This window comes from Vombatus ursinus, unplaced genomic scaffold (assembly GCF_900497805.2).
Source record: "Vombatus ursinus unplaced genomic scaffold, bare-nosed wombat genome assembly UNPS02014832.1, whole genome shotgun sequence".
Lineage (NCBI taxonomy): Eukaryota > Metazoa > Chordata > Mammalia > Diprotodontia > Vombatidae > Vombatus > Vombatus ursinus.
The window spans coordinates 59,038,783-59,063,467 of record NW_020954610.1 but is presented as its reverse complement, the minus strand read 5'-3'; the positions used below and the strand labels follow the sequence as shown (position 1 = coordinate 59,063,467).

At 41.1% G+C, this 24,685-nt stretch overlaps 1 protein-coding gene across 2 annotated transcripts in view; it reads right to left on the bottom strand.

Moving 5' to 3' along the window:
- PPL (periplakin) overlaps window positions 1-24,685 on the bottom strand; it is a 48,079-nt gene that overhangs the window by 14,307 nt on the left and 9,087 nt on the right. For both annotated transcript variants that reach the window (XM_027839286.1, XM_027839285.1), the window contains exons 2-9: window positions 9,199-9,298; window positions 5,326-5,480; window positions 3,754-3,874; window positions 2,904-3,029; window positions 2,761-2,802; window positions 2,323-2,484; window positions 1,433-1,540; window positions 812-907 (exon numbers count right to left, since the gene is read on the bottom strand). In XM_027839286.1, the coding sequence (XP_027695087.1) occupies window positions 812-907; window positions 1,433-1,540; window positions 2,323-2,484; window positions 2,761-2,802; window positions 2,904-3,029; window positions 3,754-3,874; window positions 5,326-5,480; window positions 9,199-9,298 (910 nt within the window). The remainder of the gene's footprint in view (window positions 1-811; window positions 908-1,432; window positions 1,541-2,322; window positions 2,485-2,760; window positions 2,803-2,903; window positions 3,030-3,753; window positions 3,875-5,325; window positions 5,481-9,198; window positions 9,299-24,685) is intronic.

Here is a 24,685-nt window from a genome sequence, read left to right as displayed (position 1 = left end):
ATTTAGTGCTAGTTGCCCTGAGAACTTTTCTGCTGTTTATTTGCCAGAATTGCTAGTTATGGCTTTGACTCAATTCTGGTCAAAGCTGGTCTACAATTCATCCTGTATATTCTTACCCTTATACCTTTGTTCACAGCATTTATTTTGCCTCAAATGCCTGCTCTTCTTTTCTTTATTTATCTGAATCCTACAGACCTTAGAAGGCAGTATAAGTCCTAAGTCCTCTGTGAAACCTTTTCTGACCACTCTAGCCCATAGTAATCAGTCTTCTTCTAAATTCCTTCAGTATTTATATAGCACATATGCATTGCTTTATATTATAAATATCTTTTTACATACATACATTGTTTCTCCCAACTGAAAGTAAATTCCTCAGAGTAAAGGACTAAGTCTTACATATCTTTGAATCATAGTTGGCACTTCCCATAGTTCCTTAAACATAGAAGTACCTAATAAAATATATATTGATCAATTTTGGACTCCCACCTCTTCTAATTCTCTCTTCCCAGAACTCCTGGTTCTCATAAGAAGAAGGAATTGGGAAAATTCTGGAGGTCTTTGGATTCTGGCTTTAGGTTTTCCTGTTTATATTTGTTCCTCTTGAAAACACACAAAAAAGGGATTTCTGGCAAAATGGTTGAATAAGAGGTTGAATATAAGCCCCATTTACCCTTACCATCTCAAAATAGCTAGAAATGCATCAAATAGACAACACCAACAAGAAAATATAAAAAGGGAGGACTCTTTGGAAACTGCTATATCAGCTATCTTAGGAACAAATGAAATTTTTAGGAGTCAGTTCCCACAGCACCTGGTGATAATCCTCCATGTATTTCAAATGACTCTCCTCACAGATGAGCAGGTTCAGATATTCCTTCCAGTCAGCATGGACTGCCTCCATGTGAGCCTAGGAGATGAGGGAAGACACAGTATAAATATTCAGGTTGCAGTAGAATCACAACTGGCAGGCATGTGTGGGTAGAGTTCCTGAACCCAGAGAGGTAGGCTGGGAGTCCTGTTCAGGATTGGAAACTGCCAATCAGAAGAGTGTTTACATAGAACCTCCATTAATCATACTGTGTCATATAGAAATCTGACCCTCCCAAGAGAAAGCAATGATGAGAAGAAATGAAGGGAAAGAGGGAGGTCACTTTAAGGTTGCCTGTAATATAGGATGTCTAATAGATGGAGTGAGTGAGAAGAATTGAGGCTTCCGCACAGAGCCAAAGTATCGAGAATGCATTTTTGAGTGTGCACATGTGGGCACAGTGTGGTGTGGTTGGGAGAAGCAGATACATACACTCATTGAAGAGAGTGAAAAACATCATTTGAATTGCTGAGTTGTTTGGGAACTTAGGAGTGACGGACTCCTGGTTCTCATAGGAGGATGAAGTGAAGAAACTATTCTTGAGATCTTTGAATTGGGCAGTACCTCAATCGAATTCCTCCCTGGGTGTTCAGCAGCCAGCAGCTGATCGCCTTCACTGTGTAGCTTGTTAATTCTCTCCTCTTTGGCCTCCAGGTTCCGGTTGATGAAATTCTAGGAAGTGCAATAGTATATTTCTTTGAAGCCCCTCTGTATTTTTACTGTTATTATACTTGTCTTTACAGATTCTTTGTCACCCACTCAAGCTCTCTGAGTCCATTCATATATCTGAAGATTCTGCATGGTCTTAAATTGGGCCTTTTCTAAGAATGTGTGACCAAGACCTTGAGACTTGTGCTTATATAATATATATATGTATGATTGTGTGTGTGTGTGTGTGTGTAAGGAAGAAATGTTCTCATAGTTCTTAGTGTAGAGCTGGAAGGAACTTCGGAAGCCACCATGCTCAACATCCTGATTTTACAGATGAGGACACTGAGGCTCAGAGAGTGACTTGCCCAAGGTCACATAGGTAGTAAATGCCAGAGGTTGGATTTGAACTTGGGACTTCAAATTCATTGCTGTAATCCTTTTATCCCTTTGCTTCTTCTTCTTTTTTTTTTTTAGTTTTTAGGCAATTGGGATTAAGTGACTTGCCCAGGGTCACACAGCTAGTGAGGTCTGAGGCCGGATTTGAACTTGGGTCCTCCTGACTTCAGGGCCGGTGCTCTATCCACTGCGCCACCTAGCTGCCCCTCCCTTTGCTTCTGTGGTTGGGATGAGGGCCTCAGCTGCCTCTTAGACACTAGGGCTTCCTAGTAATTGACAGGCGCTATGACTTTGTATTGGGAGGTATACAGAGATCTTAAAAGTACTGTAGGGACCAAAGCTCAGTTAATCACTTGTTCTGGACGCATCAGAAGTTCTTGGCCAAGGGCAAAAGACTGAGTAAGTACCTCATATTGGCGTCGGCGGCTAGGGTAGTCTAGGTTTCGGTCGCTCCAGTCATATTGCATCCGACCTTTGGCCTGCTGGTCCAACCAGTACAGTTCATTGGTGCAGCGCTGCATGTAGTCCTGAAGTGAGCTCAGGTGCTGCTGCCTTGCCTGGGATCCTGCCTGTTCATGACGAAAGAAACAGGTGTGGGTCATGGCCTACCACCCTACCTTTTTCTGCCATGCTAGAATCCTCGGGCAGCTTCCTTATCATTGACACAGAGTAGTAGGAGACTGTGGTTTCCCAAATTGTGCCCCCCAGTAGGAATTCTCTTCTATTCTGGCTTGAGTATCAGGGATAGCTCTACTCTCTTACTGCTCCATGGCCCCATCCCTCATGCTTTGTCACCTCCTTCTCATTTCTTGTTAACTCTTTACCAACAAAAAAGAGTTTCTCACCAGTAGTTTCTGATACTTGGCCTGGAGGTCATTGTTCTGTTCCTATGAGTAAAAAGACATAGATTAGAACAGAGAAACCCACACTCCCTTCTCCTACCCTCTCCATATCCTTGAGCGTTTTCTTTTCATGGTTTCTGCTGTACCTTATCTCCTTCCTTGGCAATATGGGGTCCAATAGCTTTGACCTCATTGTGAAAGATATTGTGTTCCTCTACTTGGTGGTCAACTAATGGCAGGTCTGTCCCAAAGTTCTGATTGCCAAGCATGTCCTGAAATACAGGGAAGGCAAGAAGTTGCAAGAAAGAGAGAGAAGGTTAGGACATAGTGAAGGTCTGTTCCTAAAGCATAAGCAGCATTACTTAAACTGCCTTGTACCCATTCATCCACCCTTAACCAGACCTTACAATGAAATCTTTCCTGGCTCAATAAGGTATTCCTAACTAACCCAGAGTTTTAAAGGGAGGTTCTGTTGAATTCCCATTGCCCATGAATTATAGACATCTCTCATACATCAGGCTAGGGCTCCTACACTTGAGCAATGAAAATAACATATATTAATATAGCATTTCATATATATCATCTCATTTAGTCTTTGCCATGACCTGTAAAATAGGGAGTACAACTATTATCCCCATTTTATAGATGAGAAATTTGAGGTATAGTGAAGTTGGGTGACCTTTCCCCGAGGTCAAACAGCTACTAGATGACAGAACTGGGACTCTTCTGATTCCAGATTCAGGAATTTTTCCACTGTCCCATGCTGCCCCTTAAAGGAAAGAGATAGAGTCTAGGAGGCAACCTCTCAACATAATAAAGAGGTGTCTCACTGACCAAATCCTGGGACTGTTTGCAGAAAGCATTGGGCAAGTTCTAACTCTCATGTAATAGTCCATTTTTCTGTCACCTAGCACCTCACTGATGAACAGGCATTTAAAGGAGTGCCTTGAGGGCCTTGTCACTTCCAGGGTCAGCCTTGTGCAGGAAGGGTCATACCAGTTTCTCATCAACCACAGATGACCAGTTGACCTTTGGATCCACCTCTTTAACAGTCAAAGTGTAAATCTGATTGTGCTTCGTGCGTAGGTTTGCTACTCGTTCCTTCAATTGCCGGATACTGAGGAGAAAGAAAATCCAAACTCTTCAGTGGGGGGGTCTGTAAAGTGCTGATTTCAACTTGTATCTCCAAAGTCAGCACGAAATAGTGGATAAAGAGCTAGCCTGAAAGTCAACAAGACCCAAGTTCAGATCCTGCCTCTGACATGGAGAATTCTTAATTTACTTATTTTTAGTTTTCCACATTCACTTCCACAAGATTTTGAGTTCCAAATTTTCTCCCCATCTCTCCACTCCCCTCACTCCAAGACGGCATGCATTCTGAATATCCCTTCCCCCAATCTAAGGCAAGCAATTCAATATAGGTTATACATGTGTAGTCATGCAAAACACTTCCATAGTAGTTATGTTGTGAAAGACTATATTTCCCTCCATTCTACCCCGCCCCCATTTATTCTATTCTCTCCTTTGACCCTGTCCCTCCTCAAGAGTGTTTGTGTCTGATTACCCTCTCCCCCAATCTACCCTCCCTTCTATCACCACCACACCCCCCCCATTCACTTCCCCACTATTTTCCCATAGGGTAAGATAGATTCCATACTGAATTGAGTGACACTGAGAATTCTTTAAGATTACAAATAGAAGAGAAGGCATACCAGTGAAATTATAGGTCTGGGCCCTGTCCCTACTTCCAAAGTGATAGCCTTACCACTCTCTTGGACCTCTTGTTCAAGATTTGGCCTCCCCACACTAGATTTTTCAAGTGTTCTCTGATTCCCTCCAGATCTTACCTTCAGAATAATCCCAAATTCTGAGAAAATTTTTTACTTCTACACCTGATCTCAAATCCAAGAGCAAGGAGGCTAGAGCCACTACTCCGTTATTCTAAGTTGTTGGAAAGCACTAAAGGAAAGTTCTGAGAGAGGTTACTGTTGTTGAAGTGTAGTGAATATCCTGGGGTGAGCGGGCAACAATGATTCTTATAAAACTAACTTAAATTACTGATGGGAACTTTGTAAACCAAGACAAAGTAGTTCTTCTCTCCTTGGCTCTAAATGAGGTTGTTTACCATGGATGATCTCAACAAAGAAGACTGAATACCTGACTTGGTGAACAGGCCACACTCCAACAAAGTCAGAGGCATAGTCTTTGAGAGATTGGAGTTTAACATGTACCATTTTGTCCTTTATTTCCTACTTCCCCTTGCCTTCCTACCTCCTTTGCCTTATTTCCCCTACTCTCTCTTCCTGAACAGTTTTCCAGTGATCCAGCTTTAGGAGAACATGGCTTTGCTCACCCCTGCCAGTGAACTACCAGGAACAAGGTTCAGACGGCGTGTGATGGCCTTAGGTGAATGCAGCGTTGGCAGTACACAGCATAATCCCACAAAGCAATACTATAATCCCACAAAGTAGAGCTGGCCTCCCGCATCCCCCATGCCTCTGGGCAGAAAGCCCAGCATCTGCATCTGATACTAATAGGATTTAAACAAAAAAAACAAACTAGACCTACTCTTCTGCAATCATATCTCCCTGGGGGTGTTTCATGTGCTTAGCAATAGCTGCATCTCCCTCCAAAACGTAGAGGAGTTTTTCAGATTCAGAAATCTTCTGGAGTGAGTGTTCTTGGTATTGAGCAGGCTGGCCCTCCTTGATCTTTGCCAGGTCCTGTGAGCAAAGAAAAAAAAAAATCAGGCTGGAGCAGGGAGAGCTGTGTGAATAATAATACTGTACACGAAAAACAGTGCATGGAGTCAAGAAGGGAAATAAATTTCTTCCAAAGAATACCCTCTCAAACTCAGCACAGGTCAATCAGCAGGTGTGTGTATGTGTGTGTGTGTGTGTGTGTGTGTGTGTGTGTCTAACTTCAGTATTAACCTGACAGTCATAGAATGTTAGAACTGAAAGAGTGGAAGGGATGTTAGAAATCACCATGTCCAACATCTTTATTTCATGAGAAAGGGCTATTCTGGGTGGCTGAAGTCCTGGCAGAGATAATTTCTTTCTATTTAATTGTGTATTAAAAAAATGTATTAGCAAGTGTTGGTGATAGTTTATATTTACATTAGATCAGTGATTCTCAAGGCATGGTCCAGGGACCTTGGAGGTCCCTGAAATCTTTTTAGTGGGGGTTGAGAGGTCAAAACTATTTTCATAATAGTGATAAGATGTTTTAACTTCAAATACTGTATAAATATATATGTATATATACACACATACATATATACATATATATCATATAAAAGTTCTTTGTGGGGATCCTCAATTCATATATATATATATATGCATATATACACATATATACATACACACACACACACACACACACACACATATATATATACACATATATATGTGTAAAAGAGGCCCTGAGACAAAAAAATTAGAGAACTACTAAAACAAAGGAACTGAGGCACAGAGATGTTAAGTGACTTGTCTACAGTAACACAACTAGTCTGATTCTGTGGCAAGACCCCAAATCCAGTACTCTTATTTCCTATTCACTGTGCTGTCTAGTGGCCTCCACTAAGTAACTTTGAATGATGTTGGTTAAGAATTTATCTAATGCAGTGAAGGCAGTTCTTTTGTCTCTTCTCAGCAGTGCCTACTACAGTGATGGCACAAAGCAGGTGTTCAGTGTATGCTTGTTAACTAACTCATTGCTGAGCCCTCACGACTTCAATACAAACATTTCCTTTTAGGTATAAAGTCAATTTTTAGTTTCATTTGGTGCAAATTAGCTTCTGCGTATTACCGATGATCACTTATATACAAAGAGTAGCTTTACAAAAGGTATACAAACATTAAAAAGTAGCCTAAAGTAGCACAGAAGAATCATCAAATAAGAAAATAGCCAATCAAGGAGAGAGAGTGAGAGAGGGAGGGAGAAAGAATGAACAGATGAAGAGCCCAAGTCTTATGCCAGGGACCATGAAATAATGAAAGAACCAAAGGAAATATGTTAGGAATGTCTTCTGTGGAAGATTTATAGAAATTCATGGAAAAGGATCTTACAGGGACAAGAAGGTATAAATGGATTGAGGTCTGTATCTGTGAAGGAAGTGTCCAACCAAACTAATGGGATCATAGCCATCAAAGTATAAAGCCAATTTTAGCATCTCAAACCATCCAAGATCCATTAGAACTTGGTAGGCCCTTAGTCTTGATGAGACCTCTAACATTGTTCTTTGTACTCTACACTCACAACGGTCACCACTTAACAGCCCTGCTTGGGGTTGGAAACATCATTATTATCCCTTCAGGAGGCCAGCCTTATATCAAGGAGAAGAGTATACTGCCCTTTGTCCATCTCCCTACCCTGAAGAAACTGTGAAGTGTGGGAAGGAAAGGTGAGAGATGAAACATGAAGAATGAGATATAAAACTTTATTTTAACTGAAATTAAAGGACAAGGTAGGATGTAAAAAAGGTAAGCAGTGGAAGGTGTGAGGTAAGATAGAGGAAGGAGAAGGGAAAATGTGGAGTATATACCTAGAGCTAGGTGTATTTCTAGCCCTATATCAAGGAATATATGTGTGTATGTATATATATATCTATATATATCTATATACATATATATAGTATCCTGTCTGTACATGTGTATATATGTGTATGTGTGTATATTGTATACCATATATGTATAATATATCCTTTGCATGCAACATATATGCATATATGGGAATATGTATGTAAACACATACACATACATATATATGTGTGTGTATATATATATGTGTGTGTGTGTGTGTGTGTATATATATCTATATATATGTATGTATATATATATATATATATATATATATATGTTGGGTTCATCTGAACAGATGATAATTGAACCCACGGGAGTTGATGTGATTAATAAGGAGAGAGTGTAGAGAGACAGAGAAAAAGGCCAAGGACAGAGCCCTGAGGAACATTCATGCTAAAGGAGCAGAAGATTGGTGATGATCCATCAAAGGAGACTCACAAAGAGTGGTTAGACAGGTAGGAGAAAAATCAGGAGGCAGCAGTATCACAGAAGCCAAGGGAAGAAGGAATATCCAAGAAAGGTTGGTCAAAAGTATCAAAGCTGCAGAACTCAAGTAGGCCATTGAATTTAGCAGCCAAAAATCATTAAAGACTTTAGAGAGAGCACTTTGAGTCAAGTGGTGGAATGGGATGTCAGATAGGGATATAAGGGACAGAGAATTGAGTGAGTGGTAAAGAAGTGAAGGCAGTAAGAATAGAAAATTCTTTCTAGGAGTTAGGCAGTGAAACAGAGTAGAATTAGAACAGTTTCAGAGCCAGGATTTTAAGTATAGAGCAGAGGAGTTGAGGGAACGCATGATATCAATGGCTCAGATTTTCTTAATAAAGAAAGCAATGACATCTATTAACAGAGAAGGAATGAAAGGAATCATTGAGGACTCAAGAGAAAGTTTGGAAAAGCCATTGGAGGCAATGGATTGGACATTCAATCAAGGAAGAAAAAGCTTTATCATGTTGCAACCAGGGAGAGTTAAGATTAGATAACATGAATTTATAAAGGACACAATGATATGATTTCTTGCATTGGCATTCAGAAAGTGGGGTAAGCCCATGGTTGAAGACTGGCAGGGTGTGAACAGTGGTAGGACAAGAAAGGGGATCAAGAGTGGAGGACAATGTATAATTGAATTATTAAATATTGGATCAAGACTGTTAAGGGAGAAAAGTGAAGGCTAATGAACTAGGTAAACAGAGAGTGATAGAGGGACTGGAAGCTGTGGTGAGGATGAAGGATACTTATAGGAGGAGTGAAGCATAGGGAGAGATGGAAAGGCAAGAGGCTTTAAACAGAGAAGGGAATTTCAGATCAGAATCATGGAGATAGCTCAGTTATAGTTGCTGGTGAGTTGAGGTCTAAGGTATGATCATCCTTGTAAGTGACAGAGCTAAAATGAAGCTGTTGATCAGGGGTTCAGATGCTCTCAGAGCTCATCTCCTTCTTGACTAATACAGCTATTTATGTTCCAGGAAGCAGACTTTAGTTTTTGTAGGAATAGTCAATTCAACACATCATATTAGAGGAGACATAGGATTAGATGTAGAAGTAGCTTCTTCCTTTCCTCACAGTCACTATTTTGTTTATATTATCTTCTTCCTTTGAATAATATTCAAGATAAGTGTGAAGTCTGAACTTGTCCCAAAGAGGTACAGAGGCAGTTAACACCTGACATGGCTAGATATAAGGGAGAAGGAAGTTGCTGGGGATCATGTGCAGAGAAAAGGTAGAGAGAAGGGCCAGCCCTGGGATGTGTTGGCATTTCACAAAAAGGAACCACACAAGAGGGGTGTTAGTTGGTGCCAAGAGGGGTATGGTATAGTTAAGATGGTGATTGTGGGATAGCAAAGGGCCTGATACTTACACTTTGCATCCTGGAGTCAGTGTCCACGATGTTTCTCTCCACCTGATCGGCATTTTTTTGAAGCTGCTCAATCAACTCTGATAGCTCTTTACTGGAGATACTGTGAAGATAGGAGCTGATGTTAAGAACTAGGTTTCAAGGATCATCATCAGAAATTTGCTCTTATCCTTCCCTAATGCCCAAGACATGGCTCCTCAATTGGTCCCTCAATCCTTCCTGATTTCCCCTCTGAGTAAACCTCTGAGCTTATTCCTGGTTTCTTGATACCCAGATTAAGAGCGACAGACTACTAAAGCCACAGATCTGGGTGGAATCTCTCTCTGGTCTTGATAATCTCCAGAGTAGATCTAAGACAGGGTTCTGGTAAGAGGATCAGTCGTCCTGTTTCCCTGGAGTTGATCACCAGTGTAGAACTTGAGTATCTGAGCCCTGAGGGTTGCTGCTGACCAGGCCACATGTTACATGAGGGTACTGATCTGGAGTATGTTCTTGTTTAATTAGTCCTTGTACTAATTCATTCATCTACCCATCCCACCAATATTTATTGAACATCTATTAGTTATTCAACAACACAATGTGAAGTTCTGTGAGACTATAAATATAATAATGATGATGAAGATAATGATCACACAGTCAGGAAAAAAATGGTTTGAATACCATCTCAGACACTAGTTTGATTTACTGGGCAAGTCTCTTAATCTCTCCGAGCTTCAGTTTAATGTGTAAAAAGGATTAACTCCATTTCACAGGGCTGTGGTAAGGATCAAATGAGACATATAAACTGCTTTGCAAACCTTAAAGTACCATAACGTAAATGTTTTTTATTATTATTATTATTACATAGCACCTTTTCATTAAAAAGTGCTGTCTTCACAGCCACCTTGAAAAATGTGCAGTATAAAGACCACTATTCTCATTTTATGGATGAAGAAACTGAGGTTTAGAGGGATTTTATTTGTCCAAGATCTTATAGCTGGAAAATGATAATGCTGTGATTTGAACCCAAATTTCCTAACCACAACTCTATGACTTCACAGCATATAAAGCGAAATCTAGAATATGTTTCGAATGAATGGTTGGTGAACATCTAGAAAATAAAATAGTGATCCAGAAAGCTAGCATGACTTCATCAAGATCATATAATTAGAAGAAAAGCAAGAAATGGGGAAAAATCTTTGCAGTAAGTATCTCTGTTTAAGGACTCACTTCTAAAACATATGGGGAACCAAGTCAAATTTACAAGAGTGAGAGTCATTCCTTAATTGATAAAATGGTCAAATAATATGACTAGGCAGCTTTCAGAGGAAAAAATCAAAGCCATCAAGAGCCACATGAAAAAATACTTTAAATCACTAGTAATTAGAGAAATGCAATTAAAACAACTCTGAAGGACCACCTTATACCCATCAGATGACAAAAAAGAAAAATGACAAATATTGGAGGGGATCTGGGAAAACGGACACACTAATGCACTGTTGGTGGAACTGTGAACTAGTCCATTTTGGAAAGCAATTTGGAACTATGTCCAAAAGGCTATTAAATTGTAGGTACCCTTTGACCCAGTGATACTGGGCTATATGCCAAGGAGATCAAAGAAAGAGGAAAAGGACCCATATGTATAAAAATATTTATGGCAGCTCTTTTTTGTAGTGGCAAAGAATTGTAAACTGGGGGGATGCCTATCAATTGGGGAATGGCTGAATGTGATGGAATGTTATTGTGCTGTTGGTTTCAGAAAAACCTGGGAAGATCTTTATGAACTGATATAAAGTGAAAGGAGCAGAACTAGAACGATCTATACCGTAACAGCAGTATTGTAAAGATAATCAACTTTGAAAGACTTAGTAACTCTGATCAACACAATCACCACAATTCCAGAGGATTTATGATGAAATAATGTGCTATACATCTCCAGATAAGAGATCTGCTGGACTCAGAGCACAAATTGAAGCACCTTCTTTCCTTCTATCCTTTGTTTATACTTCTATGCTTCCTCTTTCCCTTCCTCCTTCCTTCCATTCCTCCCTCCCTTTTTTTTCTCTCTCTTTCTTTCTTTCCTTCCTTCATTCAGAACAGGCTTACAAAGAAATTTGTTTTTCATGACTATACATATTTGTAATGGGTTTTATTTGTTTGGGTTGGGGAGGGAGAAGGAAGAGAGAATATGGAACTGAAAAAAAAGAATAAAAAATCTGTGCTTTGAAAATAAAAGAAAATTAAAAGAAAAAGAAAAGAACTGATCATGCCAGACTCATTTTGAGAGAGTTACAAGACTGATGAGGCATCCTTATATAGTGTAGTCGTGTCAAACTGGAGGCCCATGTTGACTTAGAAAACCACAAATGGACATTATCTATGTTTTATTTTATTTTTAATTATTTTATTAAACATTTCCCAATGACTTTTTAATCTGGTTCCAGCTATCCTCGGGAATTTTGTAGCCCATCAAGTTTGATACCTCTGAAGTTGTGAATAGAAAGCTAGCCTTGGAGTCAGTCAGGAAGACCAGGGTTCAAATACCCTTTCTGATATATGTTGACTATGAGACCTAATACAGGTCACTTATTCTAAGCATATGTCTAAGACTTTAAGTTACAGAGAATGCACATACCTGCATTGGTAGAGGATTCCTCATCTGGGAGTTTCCTTTGCCAATGAAATCAAAGGTCCACTCTCTACCTCTATATCTGCTAGACTAGTAGATCATTGGAATGCTGAGGATATAGTTTACCTAGATTTCAGCAAGTATTTGACAATGCTTTTCAAGGTCTCCTTGTATATAAGATGAAGAAATGTGGGGTAGATGATAGTAAAATCGGGTAGATTTAGAACAGGTTAATGGCTCAGTGTCAACTTGGAGAATGTTCTCTAGTGGAATGCCTCTGGGAATTCTCCTTAATCCTGTGTTGTTTAATGTTTTTATTATCATATTTGCAGATGTCACAAATCCAGGAGGGGGAGCCAACACTTTGAATAATAAAGTTAGGAACAAAAAAGATCTCAGCAGGTCAGAACAATGGGACCTATCTAACAAAATTATATCCAGTGGGGGTAAATGTAAAGTCTTACATACAAATTCAAAAAGTCAACTTTACAAGTATGAAATGGCTGAAGGTACAGTTACATTATAGTTCCTATGGAAAAAATCTGGGGATTTTAGTGGACTGCAAGCTCACTGTGAATCAGTAATGCAAAATGGCAGCCAAAAAAAAATCTAATGTGATCTTAGGCAGATTAAGAGAGGCACAATATCCAGAATAAATGTGAAGTATTGTGTTTAATTCTGGGCACTACATGTTAAGGATGTTAATAGACTGGAGGGCATCCATCAGAGGGGCAAGTAGGATGGTGAAGGTGCTTCAGCGTGATTAAATAACTGAAGATGCTTAGTTTGGAGAAGGAAAGTTTTAGGGGAGGAGCCAGTAGTTACCATCTTCAAGAACTTGAAGGGCTGTCATGAGGAAGAGGTTTTATATTGGTTCTGCATGGCCCAAGAAGACAGAACCAGGAACAATGGACAGAAGTTGCAGCAAGGTAGAATATAACTAGACGAAAAATTCCCTAATGCTTAGAGATATTGAACAATGAAGTAAACCATCTCTAGAGGTAATCCTCCTCCATAGAGGTCTTCAGGTGGGAATGTTACAGAGGGGTTTAGGTTTGTTTTGAATTAGATGGCCTGTGAACTTTCTTCCAACTTGGAAATTTGGCCATTCTGCAAGTCTCTGATATCAAGAAACTCAATCTACTTGGGGAGATAAGACATATACAGAAAAATTAACCAGACAAGAAGATAGCAGCACAAGACAGTAACATAAAAGGTATCATAGGTTAGTAAGTACTAAATGAGTTGGGTAGAGAATAAGTCCTATGAATTCAGAGAAGGGAGAGATAACTACAGTTTGAAATTTTCAAGGACAGCTTCACGGAAGAGGCACATCTTGAAGGATTATCTAGAATGTGGATAGGCAAGAATTAGATCTATTCTGCAATTAAGTCATGGAGATTATAGAAAGGCTAAGGTGAAGTTACATTGAAAATTTCAATACTAGACAGACCCTGGACAATATATAAAGTTTTGTATATACAATTTTCAGCCAGCACCTAAATGTGCTTGCTCCATTGTAAAATTTTTCCTTGAGTATTTTAAGGCTGACCAACCTTGAGTCCATTTGCCCTGACCAGCCTCTCTTTGTTGGGCCTGCAAATAATTCTAATCCCAAATCATCCATTCTTTGCCTAGTTTGTCCATAGTGTCTATGATCCACCTCCTTCCAACCCTAGTATCATGAGAAACCATGTCCTTATTCAAATAATTCAAGTAATTAACCAGTGACTGTTCTTTTCTTTGAAGGACCCAAAGTATTAGGAGGGGGACTTTGCCCTTCCTCTCATTCACTCACCCAGCCCTAAGCCTAAATGTCACAGACACACCAGGCTGGTTCCCAAACCAGTTCCCCAGTCTTTGCCTCCCCATTGGCTTCATCAGGTGTAGGAAGGGATAGGACTTTTGGACCCCACCCTCAGGCTATTTTTCAAACAAAGAAAAGCCTTTGTCACCCAAGATTTAAGTAATCTTGCTGAGAGAATGGTCAGTTCTGTGAGCTTTGTGGGCTTGCATTCAGGAGAAGGGATGAAAATTAAGAGCCCAGCAGGATTCCAAAACCAGTGGCTGTATCCTGTCTTTGGACGCCCTCTTAGCCCCAGACACCACCCAACACTGCTTGAAACCAGGAACATTTAGCTTCCAAGATGCCTACCCTGGTCACAGCTTTCATATGGCCCTGGAGCTCAGAAATGGAGAGGTATCTTGTAAAGCAAAATGTTGCTAAATCCTTCTTCCTTTCCTGTGGGTGAGGGTGACCTAGAATCATATAATCTATAGAATGTTAGAGCTTGAAGGGACCTTTAAGAGATGACATAGTCCAGGGGTGGGGAACCTGTGGCCTTGAGGCCACATGCGGCCTTATGGGGCCACACATATACATGTGAGTGTGTTTATGCATTTTGTATGTGATTTTGTGAGTGGTCTGAATTCTGGTGCCAGGAGATGCCTGGAATGTGGGAGGGACCTGGAATTTGGAGTGAGTGAGGTAGAACTCCTCCAAGTCCCAGGAACCCGTAGAGCCAGTCAAGGCCCTTTCATCTCTGTAATGAATATGTATTTGGGCAGCCAGATATTTCACCCACAGTCTGTCAGAAAGTCTGATGGAGCTGATAGGGGCCCCTCCCTACTATCCACTCAGCCCCAGCCCTGTTTCTGTTCCCACCCTCCCACGAAAAGTCATTCAGTCCAGCACAGAATGGGAATCTTCCTAGGAAAAGATAGGAAAGACCCCCAGGAAGGGCAAAGGGGTATGGAACTGAAAGAAAGGAGGCCCTTAGAGATGAAGAAGAAAGAAAGGAGAAAAGGAAGGTGGGTCCCCATGTGAATAGGTAATAAATCCATTCATTACTTTTTCTATTCCACTCACTGTTTTTTCCAGGACCTAACATTGTTTGGCACATAGTAGTCAAAAAGAAGGCTTACTGATAGATTGATTTTCAAGACTAAAACAGTTGGAACCAACCTGCAAATCAGACTTGCTTTCCAACTCACTCACCCCCGTGTACTTCTGGATAGAAAGAATAACCCCAGCCCCTCCTATCCTTATTCAGAAGCCAAGAACAAGTACACAGGGAAGAGAGGTCTGAAGCTTGGGCCTTCAACCACATCCCATACCCCAAGCTGCGTTCTTTCCTAAGACCCTCCCTTGTCTCTTCTAGGGAAGGAAGAGATGAAAAGGACCCCAATTATCCAGGACTCAGCTGTTTGTACAGCTGAAAAAAATGTCCAACTTTCATAATTTATTGGAAAACTTGATTCATGGGGACTGACCCAAGCAGGTGAATTAAGTGCTGGTACTTTTCAAACGAACAATCATAGCAAAATTGGCAGAGAGGAAGGAAAGTAGGTAGGTTCTTATCCCATCCCATGCCATCTGGTGAGAGATTTGGTCACTTTAAAGAAAGCCCCACTTCCATGAGATGCGACCAGCATCAGTTAAAAGATGAATCAGGAAGGTGAGGCAGAAGGGGAGCTGGGTCCCAGTATGTTTGCTGTCTCCAGGAGACAGCCCTTTTATGCCTCTTAAATTTCCCCATCTTTGAGCTGAGGTTCTTAGAGTCAGTGCTGAAGAACATGCAGTCTACAGAGGCCAGGGGATTCCAAAGCTTTATTGCATAATCACAGTCAGGAAGAGGGGGTGTAATAATGGAGAACAGATTCAGAGCACATTTCTCCAGAGGATTAGCCCTTGTTTTCTTCTCTTTTGGCTTCTTATACTAGAACATGGATTGATTCCAGGAGGGTTCAGGGAGGGTCTCTGTCCAGGGTGGTAAAGAGGACCTCTTGTTTACTCCCTCTGTTTACAAGTCTATTTGCTATATTCCCTGGTAAAAAAGGGAAGACTCGGTCCAACTCAGAACCCAGAAGGACTGAACTAATTGTTGGTTATTGGCCTGGACGTGGAAGTCATAATTCTCTGGACGGACTTTTTCAAAAGTTGAAGTTACTCCAGGAGAGTATTTAAAGGACACAGAATAACCAAACCCAACTCTATCTGGGTTTGAAACCTTAGGTGCTAATGCAAAACAGCCTCTTCTTTGTCTTCTGTGTGTGGGGGGGTGTGGGGGGGATGGTGGGGGGACTTGAGGAGCCAAAGGGAAAAGAAACAAGGATCTCTCCAGCACAGATACAGCGTCCCTGCTTTATCTTCCTAGAGAATGGGAGAAATTGTCAGCATCCTTTACAATTAAAAACTCTCTATGGATGCAAAGCAAAGCAGATTAGAAAAGTTGGAAATGAGGAAAGCTTCTGAGGTTTCCCCATGTCCCATCATTGCCCAGGATGGAAAACATGGCTATTGTTGAAAATAGAACATGTATTCTTGGAACCAAAAAAAGATGAGAAAATGCAATTCCTTTCCTTTTTTGCAGGTGTATGGGGATCTATGGGTGTAGAATATTGCATATGATGTTAGACTGAGTTGAACTAAAGAAAGATGAACTTTTTCTCCATTTTCCTTTTTAAATCTTTGTTTCAGGGAATGGCTCTCTAGGCAAGTGAAGGGAGAGGGATATACTTGAAAATGCAGGTGATTTAAAAATAAAAGAGAATAATTTTTTCCCTAAAAAATAGAATGTGAAAGAGGAACACTCCTGATCAAAATAGTTTAGAAAACTATTTTTTTAGGTTTTACTATAACTACCTGTCCAGCTTACTATTTCTACAGAGAAGCCATAGCTTTTAATTCTAGGAAAATTCTGTCAAATCCTCACTACTTTAATTTTCTCAACATATCACGGAGTCCTATTTTACTTATGAGAAAACTGAGGTAAGACCTGATAAGGGATTCCTCCCCTCACAGTCTGTCTGACAGAACTAGAAAAAACCAATCTTATTTCATTAACTTGTCCTCTAGCCTTGTGCATACTTTAGAACTGGGTCTGTGATCCTTTTATGGATGTTACAAAAGCCAGTGCCCATGGCATGATGTCAGAACCAGCTGGCACTTTAAGAACTAAAAAAAGTGACCTGGGATACTCAGCTCATTTGAGCTGATTCTTTAGCAGGCTGGAACAGGCTCTTGTTTAGAGTTCTGGATGTATTCTTGACACTGAAGTTGGAAATTTGGAAATAACAGCAATATTTAGAAATCTCTGTTCAAACATCTGGAGCTGCTCTTAAAACAAAGAGATGAAATGAAACACTTATTGGTAATAGAGATTTAATTAGGATTTTACAATCCTACAGCCCCAAACTGTCATCAAACTACATAACATAACCAGAGTGGAATGCATAATATCAATCTCAAGCAAAAACGTCTAATGTTTTCTTCTTCATTTGAGCAGCTACCTAGGTTGAGTGGATTTTGGGGGGAAAGGATGGGTCAGTGTTCATCACCGGAAGGCTGAAAAAGAAGGTGGAAAGGGAGCTGAATTTGGAGTCATGGCACTTGGAGTCAAATCTTGGCATTGCTATTTACTAGCTGTGTGACCTTGGGCAAATCACTTTACTTTTCTGGGCTGGGGCCTCATCTGTAAAATGAAAGGTCTATATCTATATATATATATGTATATATACATATATATATATAGATAGATAGATAAAAAGAGAGAGAGAAGGAGAGAGAGAAACAGAGAAGAGAGAAAGTCTGTAGTGTTCTTGCTTTACTGTTAAACCCTGATCTGTTTGCAGTGAAAGGGGGAGTGGTGGTAGGAGGAATTTGAACACAAAGGCATTCAGAATAACGCTCTCGTTCCAAACTAGTTTTCACTCTTGACCTGAGAGCAACTAGCAATAAGATGCTAACCTGTGGAAAGAGAGATCCTGTTGCTTCTAGTAACAGCTGGTCCCTCCACTTGCCTTGCTAGATGAGTTGCATTTCTTGTCCCTTAGAGGAAAAAACCCAAGGAAGTCAGTTTGGTCCACTCTAGAGGCCATCATCATCCCTAGGGGAGGATGAGTAACTAAAACAGGAGAGGAGCTGCAACCTGGGGCCATTTCTGTGGGGGTGTAACTCAGAGAGCCCACACTTTGAACTGAGGGCACCTTTCACCTAAAGGCTTTGGCAGGACCTTTAGATATCTCTGTATCTATTTTGGAGGAGCAGAGCTACAGTATGAAATACCAAAACTGGAGCTTTTGGCTTGCTACCCCTGGGTATTGGCCAGCTCTACTGGACTCCCCTCTCTGGAGCCTTCCACCAAGGCTGTCTCTACCAGCCGAACTGTGACCATCCGTGACAGAAACAGTCCCTGAGCACCTGGGTCAGCCCCTCCTCTCAATTGCATCCAACCGAATCTTTCTGCCTGGGCTGGGAGCACCAGGTCACAAAGTCCATCCATGATTAAAATACACTTGCTGGGCCAAACCAACCATCTACAATATTTTTGAAATTTTCTTATTCTCTCTAGCTCTGCTGGAGGGGACTGCTAAGAACCAGAAAGCTCCGAGCCCTTTCGAAGTCATGCTAGTGATCCCCTTTCATCTTCCCAGCTGGGTCTCTCTTGCCATGAGATGATAGAAGGGAGCTTGGCTTGGATTCTTCAATGTGAGAATGGGGCCACCTTCTTGACAGGACCAGCTCACCTTACTCAGGGGCTGCCAAACAGCACTCCTGAGGGACCAGGCTTGAGTTCTAAATAATCTGGACTGTATCAGAGCCCAGGACACAGAGATAATGTAGCTTTTCATCAGGCCCCAGGCCAGCTATTTCTACCTGTACAGTCTCTATCTCCTGGCACCATCCTCCTGTCTCCCATACCTCTTAAAACTCCCTCTAGTGCAGTTTTCTAAGCTTTGCTCTCTTTCAGTATGAGACAGTTGTATGTTCCCTCTTGGGGAGGCTCAGCAGAACATTGGCCTGAGAGTTTAGGTACAGGGTGTGCTCTATGGAAATACTCCCTGCCATAACCAATTTCATTTTGTGCTTCTGGCCCTGAGTCAGTCCCCAGCTCTTAGTCACTTCTATAATCTGGAAGAATCCTCCCTTTTGGGGTTAACTTCATTTCAGAAACTTCATGAAGGGCCAGGGAAGATGGGTGGTGAAGGATCAAAGCCCCAGCTTACAGAGCTGGTATTTCTGGAATGTGGGTATGTCCACACCTCTCTGACACCCATTTTCACCTCTTTCCCTCCTCACATCCTACTGTGGCAGGTGTTCCTGAGTTCTAGTATTGCGATCACAGATCAGAGAACGTTAGAACTGGAAGGGACCTTAGAGATCGTTTCAACCAGCCCTCTCATTTTTCAGATAAGGAAACTGAGGCCCAGGGGGAGTGAAATGGCATACCCCAGGGCACACTGCCGTTTAGTCCTAGAGACTGGGATTCGAACGTAACAGTCCTAATTCTCAGCAGTCGTGTCCTTTACACTACATTATGTCCTTACCCCAACTCCAGGCTAGGCTCTCTGTCCACTATGCCACCTAGCTGCCCCAAGGTGCCATTGGCTCTCTAAAAACTGAACAGAAAGGGGGGTGTGCACTGGAAGAGTCGGAGGGGGGAGTAGGTGGGAGGGGAAGGATAACTTTCGGGAAATAGGTCCTAAAGGGAAGAACTAACTTTTCCTCTGATCTAGAACCCACCCTCATCCCCATTAACTTTTCCAGAGCCCTGGACACTCTAATGAGCCACGAGCAACTAATTTGGTGTAGAATTTAGAGCTCAAATGGATTTTAGAGATCATGCCCAACTCCCCTCACTTTACAGATGAGGAAACTGAGGCAAACAGATGTGAAGTGACTTGTCCAGGGTTACATGGGTGATAAGTAGCTGAGCCAGCACTTGAACGTGGTCTTTTGACTCCAGGTCCACTGCCCTTTCCATTTACCGTGGGAAGGGTGGTTGTGCTCCCTTAGCAAAGCTTTGGCAAATTGGAGAGCAGTACATTGCTTGTTACAGGCACTAATCACCTGGGTTTCTATAAGGAGGCAGCCTGTTAAGGCAAAATCGTATAAAGCCAGAGAGTTGTATTTGAATTCTCACTCTACTCCCTACTGCCTTTGTGACCTTGAACAAGTCACTTAACTCCTCCAGGCCTTATTTTCCTCATGTGTAAAAGGAAAGTGTTTAACCAGATAATAGGATCATAGACAAAGCTGGAAAGGACCCTACAGGTCATTCAATCTCTCTCCTTCATTTTACAGGTGAGTAAACCAACACCCAGTTACCTGGGAATGATAAATAATGACTAGCATTTATTTACTTTATTAAGGTTTGCAAAGTACTTGAAAAATATAATCTCATTTGATCCTCTTAACAACCCTGGGAGATAGGTGCTATTATTATTCCCACTCTACAGATGAAGGGGTTAAGTGACTTGCCCAGGGCCACACAGCCAGTAGGTATCCAAGGCTTGATTTGAACTCAGATCTTGATTCTAACTCCAGTTCTCTACCCACTGCACCACATAGCTGACTTACTAAGTAGCATAATGAGAATTTAAACGTGGGTGTTCTGGCTCCAAAGCCATTGCTTTTCTCATTGGACCATACTAGGGACCCTTCTAGTTCTAAATCTATGATCCTATGAATAAATACTTGTTGATTGACTACTTAAAATAATTCTCTCCCCACAGGAAACTTCTAGGTAATTAAAGTGAATTACTATAATGATAGGTATTAATCAGGAAGGGGGAATGTAATTGGTAAAGCAGCAAAGCTTTGCTTAGTTTAATGATTGGATCCTTTCCCTCTCCACAACACCAAAGTCAACATGACATGGAATTTGAAAAGGCCACCACATTTCCCATGGCTCAAGGAAGATAGCTTAGATCCCCTGATCAGAAACAGACACTGGTACCTTTTGCATTCCTGTAATGGGCACATAGCATAAATCCCCTGTGATAAGACACGGGAAGGCTAAAGGTGACAATTTCCTCCTCCAGAGTCCCAGCCTATCCCTCTTTCCTTAAGGAGATGGCTCAGGACACCAGGGCTATAACAGTGGTCAGAGAATAACAAAACCTTTTAGAATAAAGAGGTATTAGACTTGTCCTGGGGCAGCTAGGTGGTGCCATGGATAGAACACTGGGCTTGGAATCAGGAGCCTCAGACATTTAACTGAAACAACAACAAAAAAAGGCCAAAGTCTCCCATTGCATCTGGGGCCATCTCCAGTTGTCCTGATCTATGTCTTGCCACTGGACCCAGATGACTCTGGAGGAGAGAGTGAGGCTGGTGACTTTGCACAGCCCTGCCTCACTTAGATCCAATTCCCTCGCAAGTCAAGACATCACCTTCTCGATGTCATTGGTCCTCTTTGAGAATGAAGGGCAACAATAGTCACTTACTAGCTGTGTGACCCTGGGCAAGTCACTTAACGCTGTTTGCCTTAGTTTCCTCCTCTGTAAAATCAACTGGAGAAGGAAGTGGCAAACCACTCCAGTATCTTTGCCAAGAAAACCCCAAATGGGGTCATAAAGAGTGGGACAGGACTGAACAACAACAACAGTAGCAATGCTTACTGAATTATAAGATATATTGTAGAGGGGATTCTTGTTCAAGTACGCTCTAGATCAGTCCTGAAGTCCCTTCTGACACTGAGATTCTGAGATTCTATGACTAATGTCCTTGAGGAATTTGCAAGCATTTAGATTTAGCTCAGGCTGCATTCCATGGTTCCCTTGTAGATTTCCCAGTAATGTTAGTTATTTCAAAGGCAGTACAGTAAACACATGTTCAGCTTTTCCCTCACTGACGTTTGAAGTGTAAGAGCAGTCTCAGACTTCTAAACCTAGTTTCTTTAATAAAAAACTCTCATTTTCTCAAGACAGAAGATAATTCAAATCTTCAAAGATGGCAGCCCAAAACCTAAATCCAAACAGAGTAGGAATGAATTTTGAAAAGTTTGTTTCTGTTCCAGTCCTATATGCATCTTTTCAGAAACAAGCAAAGCAGCCTATGAATTTTACCCAAGACTCTCTTGTTTATCTAAGAAGACTTGATGTAAACCCTCTGCCCAGGGAAGGAAGGGAGGCCAACTTCAGAACTGATTCTCAGTGTAGGTTAGAGATGGTAAGATAGAGTGGCTAGCTTACTCTGATGACCCACGTAGTCTCCTGGGGAGGTATAGTAAATGGAGTGCTGAGTCTGGAGTCAGGAAGATATGAGTTCAAATCCAGCCTCAGACACTTACTAGCTGTGTGACCTTGGGCAAGTCACTTGATATGTTTGCCTCCATTTCCTCAACTGTAAAATGGGGACCATCAGTTGTGATCTGATCCAGTCATTCGGAACTATGCCCAGAGGGAAATAAAACTGTATACCCATTGATCCAGCAATACCACTAATAGATCTGTATCCCAAAAAGATCATAAAAAAAGGAAAAGGACCCACTTGTACAAAAATATTTCTAGAAACTCTTTTTGTGGTGGCCAAGAATTAGAAATTGAGTGGATGCCCATCAATTGAGAAATGACTGAACAAGTTGTGGTATACAAATGTAATGGAATACTACTGTGCTATAAGAAATACAGGTGGACTTCAGAAAAGACTTCAGAAAAACTTGGAAAGACTTATATGAACTGATACTGAATGAAATGAGCAGAACCAGGAGAACATTGTACACAGTAACAACCCCATTGTGTGATGACTGACTTTGATAGACTTAACTGTTCTGAGTATTGAAATAATCTAAGACAATTCCAAAAGACTCATGATGCTATCCACATCCAGAGAAAGAACTAAGGAGTCTGAATGCAGATTGAAGCATAATATTTGCTCTTTTTTTGGTTGCTTTTTGTGTTTCCTTTCTCATGGTTTTCCCCTTTGGTTCTGCTTCTTCTTTACAACATGACTAATGTAGAAATATGTTTAATATATACATGTATAACCTATATCAGATTGCATGCCATCTTGAGAAGGGGGGAGTGGAGGGAGGAGGGAAAATTTTAGAACTCAAAATCTTATAAAATCGGATGCTCAAAACTAAAATATATATATATGGTTTTTTTTAAATGGGAACCATCAAAGTATCTACCTCCCAGGGTCGTTGTGAGGATAAAGTGAGATATTTGTAAGCAGTTAGCACAGTACCTGGCACATTGTAGGTGCTTACTAAATGCTTTTTTCCTTCCTTTTCTATCACTCAACACTGTTACAGAGAGGGGAAAAAAATCACTTAACCTTTTTGTGACCCAGGGAACTTTCATAAGACTATCCTCTGCAGAACACGTCTGACCTGTATTGAAATTTCCTCTCGAGGAGTTCTCTCTTCCAATGGAAGATCAGGTCTAGTCCCCAGAATAGAGGTGGACGACGTGACAAAGTAAATACCTGCCTGCCACGAAAAGAAGAAGTTTCTGGAGTTTGAATATGTACATTTATAGAAACTAATATTTAAAAATATCCTTCGGTATATCCCCATTTGTCCAATTCAATTAAATAAATACGAATTCAGCGCCTGTTGTGCACAAGGCACTGTGATGCATAGTAGGTGTGTGTTTACCTTGATTACAACTAATCTTGGCTCTGCTCACAGTTCCTCAATCAGAGGATACCCCACCTGTTCTGCCCCCAATCCCATTAGCCCCATTAGCTTTTACCCTATTAGGGAGGATATAATTTACTCCTAAAATTCTCTTCCACTTATGTTCTTGAACCAGAATTTCTTGGTTCATAATATCTACAGGACCTGTTTGTTTCTCCTCCCTCTTCTCTAAAATGTCCTTCTTCATTTACTTTTTGACTCTAGTTCCTGCCCTTCCTTCTTCTGCATCTCTGTTCCTCCCCAGCCCCTATCCCAGAGTTTTCTGCCACTCAGGACCAAACTTTGCAGTATAAGCCCATTCAGGGAACATGCTGAAATAAATCACCACTCATCCAGTTCACATGCCTTTCCTCTTAGGCCACAACTTGGAGCACCATCTTACACCCACCTTATGACTATAACTGGCTATTTCATGGCTTCTCCTGGGGGTTTAAAAAAAGTGTGTGTGTGTGTGTGTGTGTGTGTGTGTGTTATTATTTAAATGGAGACTGAAGATATTCTCATCTATTTAGATTAACTTAGCTGTGTTCTTATCTAGGGACAGGGGCTTCCTCAGATGACCCCCTGAAGAGTTTAGGGCATATTTATCACCTTGGAATATATGTATTGAACTAAAACAAAAGGTGCAGTTTTCTTGCTACGGTATTTAGACAAGTTGCAGCAAGCCTAGAAGGAGGGGTGCTGGGCTATCAGAAGAAGAGAATCTGCTTGCAGAAGGGAGGGTGTGGCTCTTTCTGGATTTTAAATCCCACCTCAATAAATCGTGGAGTTTCATCTAAATAATTGCCCCATCTCTGCCTCCCCCACGTTTCCTGTCTTCTCCTACCCACTTTTCTCCTCCCCAGGCCTATCAGAGGGATGGTCTCTGGAGTAAGGGGAGTAGGCTTTAAGTGATCTGTTTTCAGGTGTGCTGGGTAGAGTAACTTCTGCAGGAAATTCTGGTTAAGTAATTCCCAGGTATCTTTTTTAAAAATGCAAATACAAATAAAAAAAGGAAAATGTAGATTTTAGAAGTAATGCACCTGATACCCCACCCAGTTGTTAGGTGCCTTCCCCTCCCCAAATAACTTTGTATTTATTATATATACATATACATATATTTGATAGATTTATATGTGGATGTAGCTTCACTACCCCTCCTTCCTCATGTTATCTCCTGTTACATGTTATCTCCTGTTACATGTTATCTCCTACAGTATGTAAGCACCTTAAGGGCAGGGGCTATTTCACATTTGCCTTTATTACCTGACACATAGTAGGTGCTTATTAAAATATTTGTTGATTAGTTGGGGCACACTGGTGCATTTTTCTGAACCAGTTGTCCTAGTCTGAGCCAGTGTGGGATAGATTTTTTTTTCTCCTCCATAACCCTAATCATTATCACTAGGGATCACATTGGTGTTTTTAGTTGAGGGGAGGGCAACACATGAGGCATATGTGGACTTATCCTAGC